This window comes from Belonocnema kinseyi, chromosome 7 (assembly GCF_010883055.1).
Source record: "Belonocnema kinseyi isolate 2016_QV_RU_SX_M_011 chromosome 7, B_treatae_v1, whole genome shotgun sequence".
Classification (NCBI taxonomy): Eukaryota; Metazoa; Arthropoda; class Insecta; order Hymenoptera; family Cynipidae; genus Belonocnema; species Belonocnema kinseyi.
The window spans coordinates 61,136,233-61,146,876 of record NC_046663.1 but is presented as its reverse complement, the minus strand read 5'-3'; the positions used below and the strand labels follow the sequence as shown (position 1 = coordinate 61,146,876).

Below are 10,644 nucleotides of genomic sequence, written 5' to 3'. Positions count from 1 at the left end.
GTGTATAGAGCTCCAAGGAGATTATGTTGAAAAATAAAAAAAAATTTACCCAAAAAAAATTGTTTTTATACTTCATTCTAAGGACTTATTGAACTACCCTTGCTGTGAGGGGTACATAACACAATGCCATATTTAATAAATAACAGTTCTAGAACTCTTATAGAAATGTTATAGAACTGTTAAATAATTGTTCTAGATTTTTTTGCAATTCAGCCTACTAAAGTTCTAGAATTGTTACAGAACGGTTGTCACAGCGTTCTAGATCTGTTAACGATTTGTTATACAACATTTGTAATTGAGTTCTAGAATTGTTCTAGAAATGTTATAAATCGGTTTTCATAGCGTTCTAGAACTGTTACAGAATTGTTCTAGCGTATAGGGGATGACATACTTATTCACGTGTTCGTAACCTGTTACTAACTTTTTCTAGAACACGTTCTTTTATGTTCTAGAACAGTTAAAGATCTGCTCTGTAACCGTGTTTGCTGGGCAAAGTATTTTATTAAAGGTAGTCCGGCTATTGGATCGATCAGATGAAAAATCATGAAAATTATTATTATTTTTTTTTTGTGGAGAAATGTGTTCTCTTTCAAGTAATGCCTTTTTTAGGGGCCCTTTCCATGTTTAATTTTGAATTATCACTGTTTAAAGTCGTGTCAAAAAACATGGTATCTGGAGACCTTCCGCGGGCTCCAAAAATGGTTAATTTTGGCTTTAAAACACGTTGAATATTATTAGAAAAACTTTTTTTCAGACAGAAAATATAATGAAAAATTTGAATTACTGCTCATTTATACTTACATCCAGGGTATTTGAGCTTAATTTTAGCCAAATGTGGCCTAGAATAAAAAATGTAGCTAGAATCGAGTCAATTCAACATTTAAATTTACATTTTATCATTATTTAAAAAATATTTTATTTATATTGATCAGCATAAAAATTTGTTTCCTAATTTAGTAATTGATATCCTGGCCAAATTTTGTATTTAATTCCAATTTCCAGAAAAAAATAATGGGCATAGCTTTGACTAGCTTTCCCAGTAGCCGGACTACTTTAAAGTCTTTAAACTAAGCAATTACAGATATTTTTTCACAAATAAATTTTTTTTATATGAATAATACTAAATAATTTTAAAAAATATAATAATAATAATATAAATAACTGGTCAAAAATAAATTTAAAGCTGTAAAAATTGAAGAGTTTTATTTTCAAATTGAGAATCTTTAAATAAAATTATTTCAGATTATAATTTCGAAAATAGAAATAATTTACAAATTGAACACTTAAAATTTAAAGGAATTGAGATTGCATTAGCGCTTTTAAATAAAAATAATTTTCAATTTGATACTACTTTAAACTAGACTGAATGTTTCAAAGACAAAGCTGCTTAAACTGTAGAATAAAAACTTTTTATTGCATTTAAAAAAAAATTAAAATTGATTCCACAAATTTTTCTAAAATAAAAAAATTAATTTTTCGTCATTTTACCGTTCAAAATTAAAATTTTTTGAATTATAAACCTTTAAAATTTAAATATCTAAAAAAAACTTTTAAAATAAAAAGTAATTTTTAATTTTTAATAGAAAAGTGTTGAAAAACACTATCGCAACTGAAGGGCGAAAATTCTTTGTATTGGTATTAACAGATTGTAAAAATTGTAATTTTTTTTTTTTTTGTATATCTGTTAGACGTAATAAGTTAATAAAATTATTTTAGTCCATTTAACAATTTTATAAACTTTTAATATTGAAAAATTTGTTATTATGGATTTTAAAATTGATTATGCTTTTAGTATGAGGTAATAGAAACCCAAAAACGCGTGAATTTCTTGCTACTTTTTAAAATTATTTACATTATTTGAGTACGAAATTATTTATTTTTTAATCATATAGAATTCACAGCCCAAATTTGTTCTACGAAGGAGGGAAATAGGGTTCTTATAAATGAAATTAATATAGATAGAATATTGAATTCAGTATGAAACGTTTTATATCCCTTAGATGTCAAGTAGAAATATACTGCATTTTCAACAAAATAATTTTATTTTGAAGCCAAAAAGGCAAATTTTTTAAATGACAGTTCGATTTTTAACAAAAAATATCAATTTTAACAAAAAAGATACATTTTCAACCAGATATTTGCATTTGTAACCGAATGGAGAACATTCAATCTAAAGAGACGAATTTTCAACAAAATTGATAAATTTTTAACCACACAGTTGAGTTTTCAATCCAAAAAACGCATTTTTTAGAAAACAGTTGTATTTTTAACAAAAAAGTTCATTTTTAACCAAGAAAAATGAATTTTTAAACAAGAAACAAAACAGTTGAAATTTTTATAAAAAGGATAACTTTTCCAAAAAATAATTCTCAACCAAATAGTTGAAGTTACAAGCGGAAAAAAAATTTTTAGAATGCAATAGAAGTTTTGATAAAATTAATTTTTTTTGCCCAGAAAGATTAATTTTTAATAAAAACTACGACTTTTCCAAAATAAAAGACGAATTTTCAATCCATAAAGAAAAATTCTCAACAAAAAATAAGAATTTTTCATCAAAAAAGATAAAATTAAAAAAAAATTAAATTTTCAACAAAATTGTCAAATTTTTAAATATAAGAGATTAAACGCAAAACAAGAATAGTTGAATTTTCCACACAAAAAGGCGAATTTCTTAAAAGACAGTTAAATTTTTAATCATAAAATATGAACTTTTGACCTAAAAGAAGAATTATTTACGATAAAAGATCCATTTTTAATTCATAAGGACGAATTTTTTTAACCAAAAAGAATAATTCTCCACAAAACCGTTCAATTTTTTACCAGAAAAAATCGCCTTTTAAAAAAATAATTAAATTTTCAACCAAAATGTAGAATTTGCAATTAAAAGAGATTAAACTTCAACCAGAAATAGTTGCATTTACAACCAAATAGTTAAATTTAAAAAAAAACACAATTTTTTAGATGACAACTGAATTATTGAGGAAAAAAAGATATTTAATAGTATAGTTGCATTTTCAAATGGATAAATTTTCAAAAAGAAAGGTCGACCTTTAAGAAGACAATTCAATTTTCAAAACAAAAATAATTTTCAGCCCAAAAAGATTAATTTTTGGTAAAATATTTGCATTTTCAAACAAACAGGTGAAATTTTATTCTAAAGAGATAAATTTTCAACCTAAAAAGACGAATTTTTTAGAAGCAAGTTGAACTTTTAACAAAAAGGTTTACTTTCAAGCAACAAAGATAAATTTATACCAAAAAAGTTTGTTTATCTACCATGAGAGATGAATTTTTAATACATAAGGACGAATTTTCTATCCAAAAAAGAAGAATTCTGAACAAAACGGTTAAATTTTTTACCTAAAAAGATTACTTTTCGAAAAAAAAAATTTAATTTTTAACCAAAATGTCGAATTTTCAAGTCTAAAAGACGATTTCTTTTAGACGAAATTTGAATTATAATCTTGAAAATTTAAATTTTCAACAAAAATGTGAGTTCCAATCAAAAAAGATGATGATCTTTCTACCAGAAAAGAGGAATGCTTGATGAAAAATTATTAATTTTCTATTTATGATAGCAAATGTTTAACAAAGCTGGTAAATTTTCAACGAAGAAAGATAAGTTTTAAGAAAAAGTTGCGTTTTGAATCAAATAGTTGAATTTTCAAGCCAAAAGGACGATTTTTAATCTAAAGATTAGGTACATTTTCGTATTGAGTTCTATTATTTAAGTTCGTATTTAAGCGAAAAAAAAAATTAAAAAATTAAAAAATTTCCGAATGGATTCAAGTGATTACGAATGGTTAAATTTTAAAAGTTCTTGAATAAAAATTCTCCAAATATAAATTTTAATGAGATATTCCATTTTTAATTTTATCAGTTAAAATATCACCATTTTCTATATTCCTAAAATTTTCCATGATTCGAGCCCTGAGAAGGTCAATTTTTTAATTAATTTACCTAATACGTATAAGATGGCTGTCACTTCATTTACACCGAAATTGTTCATGGCGATACATTTGTATTCGTCTGAATCGCTTCTGCGTACTGCTGAGAATCTTAAAACTGAACCATAAACCTCGCCATAAACTCTTGTCTCCGGGCTCAAAGGTCCGTTGGCACGTTCCCATCGTACTTCCGGTTGAGGACTTCCTGTAACTTCACAATGGAATTTGAAGGGACGACCTTCGATGACTTCCTCGTATCGGGGTGAGATTACTGCTCTAGGTCCAGAGGGGCCAGGACCTAAAAAAAGTTAGAAAATAATAGATCAATTTCTTTGCAAAATCTCAATTTTGAAGTCGCAATCGAGGTGGCCGCAAAACTTTATTTTCGAAATTCTCCGATTCTCCATGATCGCTAATTTTCTCTAAATTTTCAATCTTCGCTTGTCAATCTTGTAAGATTTTTAACAAAACAGTTTAATTTTTTAAAAAAGAATTAAATTTTCAAGAAAATAGTGCATTTTTGAATAGAATAGTTAAATCTCCAAAAAAATAGTTAAATTTTCGGGTAAACAAATCAATTTTCAAAAAAAAAAAACAAAATTTCAACCAAAGGGAAGAAATTTCAACGAAAATGATGAATCTCAACAAAAAAACTTAACTGTTAATGTTTCAAAGAAAAAAAAATAAAACGTCTACAAAAAAATAAATTTTAAAAACATAAAGACAACTTTTCAACCAAAGAGATGAATTTTTCACTAAAATTATGAATTTTTAAGCTAAGAAGACGAATTTTCAACAAAGAAAGAGTTTTCAGTTGAAAAGAAAAAAATTGCATCCAAAGTCTATTTGCATTTCAACACCAAGAAGACGAATTTTCATCCAAGAAGATTAATTTTCTACAAGAAAAAAACGACTTTTCCACCAAAGGGATGAGATTTTAACGAAAATGTAATAATTGATATTTCAAGGAAAAAAGATGAAATTTCTATAAAAAGTTATGAATTTTAAAACTAAAAAGATAAATTTTCAAACAATGAGATCAATTTTACAACTAAAAAGACGAATTTTCGAGAAATAAAGATTTTTCAGTCAAGAGAGGTAAAAAGTTCATCCGAATGGTTGAACTTTCAATCCAATAAACCAACAATTTTCTATAAACTAACCTGAAACCAATTAGTTCAATTGTTAATTGAAAAAGATGATTATTCAAGGAATAATTTAATAGTAGATATTTTAACCAAGAAAGAATTTAATGAAAAATAAAAAATTGATGTATTTAACAAACAAAAAAAAAGAAAGAATTCTCAATAAAATGGTTAAATCGTCAACCAAACAGTTGCTTTTTTATCTAAAAAGTTGAAATTTGTACTAAAACATGATGAATATTTAAATCGAAAAGACGAATTTAAGAAAAATTAAATTTTTAATAGAAAAATATTCTAGTTGAATTTGTAACACCAAAATGCGAATTTTCAATAAAAAGTGAAAATTAATTTGTATAAATAAGAAGAATTTTTCGAAAATAAATAAATAATAATTAATTAATCAATTCTATTAATGTTAATTAGTGCTAACTAAATAGTTTATTTTCAACCAAAGAGATGAAATTTGAATGAAAGTTAAAAATCTGCACAAAAAAAAAAGATTTTTTAACAATGTAGTTAAACTAGTTAAATTAGTAGAGTTTTTTAACTAAGAAAGATTATTGTTCAAAGCATAATGCAATACTTTATTTTCAACCAAAAACGCCAAAAAAGATGAAATTTCTAATAAAACATGATGAATTTTTAAACCAAATGGAAATTTTTTTTTAAATCTAAATTTGTAACCAAAAGATTTTGGTCGAATTTTTAACACCAAAAAACACGAATTTTCAACAAAAAGTTAATTTTCTACAAAAATAGTGGAATTTTCAACCCAAAAAGAAAAATTTTCAACAAAACAATTAATGTTCAAATATCAGAATTTTACTCTTGTAACATTTTAACATAAAATATATTATAAATGGAAAAATTGCCTCTACAAGATTTTTTTGTTGAAAATCCCTGACTTTTCCCTGATTTTCAGGATTTTCCGGACCTACGGCCACCCTGGTTATAATGTAAGAGATGCTTGAGCCAGAAAAATACCTGGTAGTTTGTAATTCTTCGGAAAGTCTGCAGCCGAATAATTGTTAAGAATAGAGTTAATTTAACATTATTTTTCAGCAATAATTTATTTTCGACTAAATTTTTTTGTTTTTTTACCATGAACGTCAAGTGTAACGTTTCTTGTTGCAACTTCTCGTCCATCAGTGACATTGCAAATGTAGATGCCACTATCAGATATAGTCACGTCGCGAATGATCAAAAGACCAGATTCGTCGTCGATACTTCTTCCAGGTGGCAAAATTCCGCCAGCCTTCACCCATTTTATTTTTACATCATTCTGAAATCAGTCAATTTTATCGTACTTTATAGTATCAAAACTGGAAATAAAAACCCACAATAGATTAGAAATAATAAACGAGTTTAGTGAAAAACTTACGGCTTGTCTAGATTTTACACTGCAGTGATATCTGACGCTGGTTCCAGTTTGAACAATTTGGAATTGCTCTTCCTTAATTTCAACAATAATTGTTGGTTCGGGAGGAGGATTTTGCGGATTTGGCGTATCTGTGGGATCGCGACCACCTGTTACAAAAATGAAAAATCGAATTTTATTATAATTCCAAACAACTTTTACCAAAATCGGAGAAAGGTACACTTGATAGAGTAAAAGCCACCTAACTTGAAAAGTTTAGTTTCTTATTAGAGAAGTCTTATTCGAAACTTCAGTCAAAAAGCAGGCCTGAGAACGAAAGGAGCGAAAGCTACTTTTATGCTAAATTACAAATAATGATTTTTATAACTTTTTGAGATTATAGGAAGTCGATTATATAAAATCATCACATAGAAAACGATTACAGGATAATGAGAAATCGAATAATTTATATCAAAATATTGAAGGAATTAAGGTTTAAAGTCGGCAGATTAGATTTTCAAATCTTTCAAATCGCCTGAAATTTCATAGAAATCCTTTGATACCTTTAGAAATATTTTTTAATCCACTTAAATCCCTTGGAATTAATATGAATTAAATTTATCTTCTTAAGTTTTATGCAAATTCTTTTAAATTTGTAAAATGCTCTAAAACCTTTTAAATATTTAGGGGTTTACTGAATCCTAGAGAATAATTTTACATCCCTTCAAATTATTTAGAATCTTTTAAACACTTTGACACTTTTGTCATTACTATGATTCCATTGAAATCGTTTATTTTATTTTCTAAAGGTTTCTAGAAATGTATTAAAATTCATTAAAGTCTTTTGGAATCGCAATAATCCATTCAAACGAACAGAAATCACTTGAATGTAAATTAAACTGATTTATTAAAGTTTTCTAAAAACCCAGTCAGATCACCAGAAAGCTTTAAAATCCTTGGAGATTCAATAAAATTCTTTAATTTTTGAAATCTCCTGTAGTTCTTTAATATTTCTAAAAATGTTTAAAACCACTTGAAATCTTGAAAAATAAAAATAAATCTTTCAAATCCTTGGAAATTTTATAGGTTTCTTCATATGCCTTGAAACATTTAAAATAGTAGAAATTCCTTATAGTATAATTTTTTATATTTCCTAAAGTTTTCAAAAAATAGCTGAGATCACCCAAAATCCTTTGAAATCTTTGGAAATGGTACAAATCCCTTAAAAAAGTGAACATAATAAACCCTGGAGATTCAATAAAATCCTTTGAATCGTATAAAATTGCTTGAAATATCTTAGAATCCTTTACAATTTTAAATTTTTTAAACCTCTCGGGATTCTTTTAAATCTTTTTTAATGGCCTCAAATCTTTACAAAAATTTGAATATTGCAATTTTTCAAAATCTATTGAAATAAGTAGAATTTTGATCCCTAGAAATCTTTTAAATCCTTGGAAATAAAAAAAAAGCCTTTAAATCTTGTGAGGCTCCTTAAAAAACCTTAAAATTCTTTAAAATCTTCGAAATCGCTGGATTTTTATTAATTTAATTTATTTATTATTCCAAATGAGTAAATATAATTAGAAATCCTTGGATATTAAATCAAATTCGCTGAATCTTAAAAAATGGCTTGAAATACCTTAAAATCATTTAAAATTTCATTTATTTTCTATAGTTCTCTAAAGATATCTTAAAATTAGAGCTTAAGATCTTTCAAAATCCAACAAAATTCTTTAAAATCTCTCTTGAAATTTTGTAAATTTCTTAAAATACTTTAAAATCTGTTAAGGTAGATTAAAATCTCTTTGAATCATTTGAATTAATTGAGGGTATTACAAAATTTCTTAAATATTATGTAATACTTTGAAATCCATTGAAATCTTTGGAAATACTACAAAATTATTTGACATCTCTTGAATTTGGTTAAATCTCTTGAAATACTTCAGTGTTTTGAAATATATAAACTTAAAAATCTATTAAAATAATTAATTTTTTTTTTGAAATGCTTTGAATACAAATTAAATTAAACTTATTCATTTGGGACTTCTCAAAAAAACCGTTCAAATTTTCAGAAATCTTTGAAATCCCTCGATATCTTTTTAAATCTTGAAGATTTATAACAATCCTTTAAATCTTGTCAAATTTATTTCAATTTTTTAAGATTTTTGAAACCGATAGAAGTCCCTTGAAACTTCATTTATTTTCCAAAGTTCTCTTTGACAAATAATAAATTCTTTTATTCCCTAAGATTAATAAAACCTTTAAAAATTCTTAGGAATTCAAAGAAGAATCTTATACCAATTTTAATACTTTAACCTTTTGTAATTGAATAAATAAACATTTAAATTTAATCTTTAATATTTGTATTTCTTTGACGATTCTAAGTACAGCTTCAAAAGTGTTGAAGTTATTAATTATTGGGACCATCATTTAAGACATCTATTAAAGTTATGAGCAAAAATTTCAAACATTGTTTTTTACTTTTTCACGTCTATAGGCACTTGAAAATTATATTTTTTTCTAGTGATTAAAGCATTTTTTTCAAAATAATACTATCATCAAACTGTGTTAATCGGTTCCTAATGTACTAAAATATTGATTAAAATTTCAAAAACGTAAAGAAAATTTGCTAAAGAATTCGTCATTTAAAATTGATACTCTTAGCTCCTTACAAATAACAAAAAAAATCGAGACATTTTTTAAACCATATTTTTAAGATCTAATGTATGAAAAGTTTACTTAATCGATATGAAATTTTTAGAAAGCTGTTTAAACATGAATTAGAACTTAAAAATGGAATTCAGCAAATTCCACAAATTTTTGGCTACTTGTAAGGGGCAAAATTTTCTTTTCGTTTACAAAATTTTGAACTTCTAATCAATGTTTTAGTACATCAGAAATCAAGGAAAATAGTCTTCTGGAAGTGTTACGCTGAAAAAAAATCATGCCAAATGGAAGTCTTTAATTATTATTTTAAAAACTAATACGGTACAAACCCATTTAAGTTATCAAATGATGAAAAAATTCTTAAAATAAAAAATAAAAAAATACCATAAAAATGTGATACACTATTTTGTAAAATGAATGGGGGATGGGCCTCAACGGCTTCCATGCACTCTCAGGCCTGCCTAAAATTGAAATATCCCATTTAGAATTTCCAGCTGAAATATCCAAGACGAACGCATGAACGATCACAAAAGCAGACATTGAAACTGCCCAAACAATTAATGAAAAGGAAAAAAGTCGAGAAAAGCAGATGCTTCATCAATTTCGGAAAATAACACCACCTGACAAGGAAAATCTTGAAAATAGTTGGTAATGATTTTGCTGAGAATCGGAAAGATTGCGAGATACGATGTCCATCCGGAAAGTATCCGACCTTATTTTATACCAGGAGTAAAATTTAATTCTGGTTTTACCAGAAATAGATGAATAAGCTGCAGTAAATTGTCAGCTGCCGTGAAACGAATTTTTCAGCCATGCGGCTCATCCCTAGATCTTGGCTCAAAATTTCCGAAACAATAGTGGCTGGAATCCTGAGATCTGCCTTTAGCCCTGTTATATTGTTAAACAGCAATTCACGTTAATTAACACTAGAATTTTTGCAGTTTTTTACGCAATTTCGGACGTTGCGGGCCTGCCAAAGCGAGGATCAGTTTCTACTGAAGTAGGACCACTTCTAAATCGCTTAAAACAGTCTTTAATTTGAGTTTCACTCATAGACTTATCGCTATCTACTTTCCGAATCATCACGATGGTTGCCGAACATGAATGTCCAAGTTTTTGGCCGAATTCGATGCATCCTCTTCGTTCGATACGTCCCGTCATCTTGAAATTGGACGCGTACGTCCATTCGCTGGTCCGTGTCACTCATTAGAGGGCATCACGTAGGTCCTCCCTGAATGCTCAATACCTGTTCTTGATACTAGCCCAACTAAGTATAAAGTTAGAGCGCAAGTTCGGATTAGAATTTTTAAGTGGCCAAGAATATATTTTGAGTAAATGTTCTCGAGAATATTCTTAGAATTTAATCCCGAAAAGAGCATTTAAAGAGAATTAAAAAGAATTTAGAGCATTTATTTTTTAAACAAAGATATCATACGAGGGTAGTTCAATAAGTCCTTAGAATGAAGTATAAAAACAATTTTTTTTGGGTAAATTTTTTTTTATTTTTCAACATAATCTCCTTGGAGCT

General features: G+C 26.7%; 1 protein-coding gene across 1 annotated transcript in view; it reads right to left on the bottom strand.

The window, feature by feature from the left end:
• Positions 1 to 10,644, bottom strand: part of LOC117176826 (basement membrane-specific heparan sulfate proteoglycan core protein-like) — a 642,506-nt gene that overhangs the window by 78,209 nt on the left and 553,653 nt on the right. The window contains exons 39-41 of the mRNA XM_033367162.1: positions 6,474 to 6,619; positions 6,194 to 6,374; positions 3,961 to 4,245 (exon numbers count right to left, since the gene is read on the bottom strand). Of these exons, the coding sequence (XP_033223053.1) occupies positions 3,961 to 4,245; positions 6,194 to 6,374; positions 6,474 to 6,619 (612 nt within the window). The remainder of the gene's footprint in view (positions 1 to 3,960; positions 4,246 to 6,193; positions 6,375 to 6,473; positions 6,620 to 10,644) is intronic.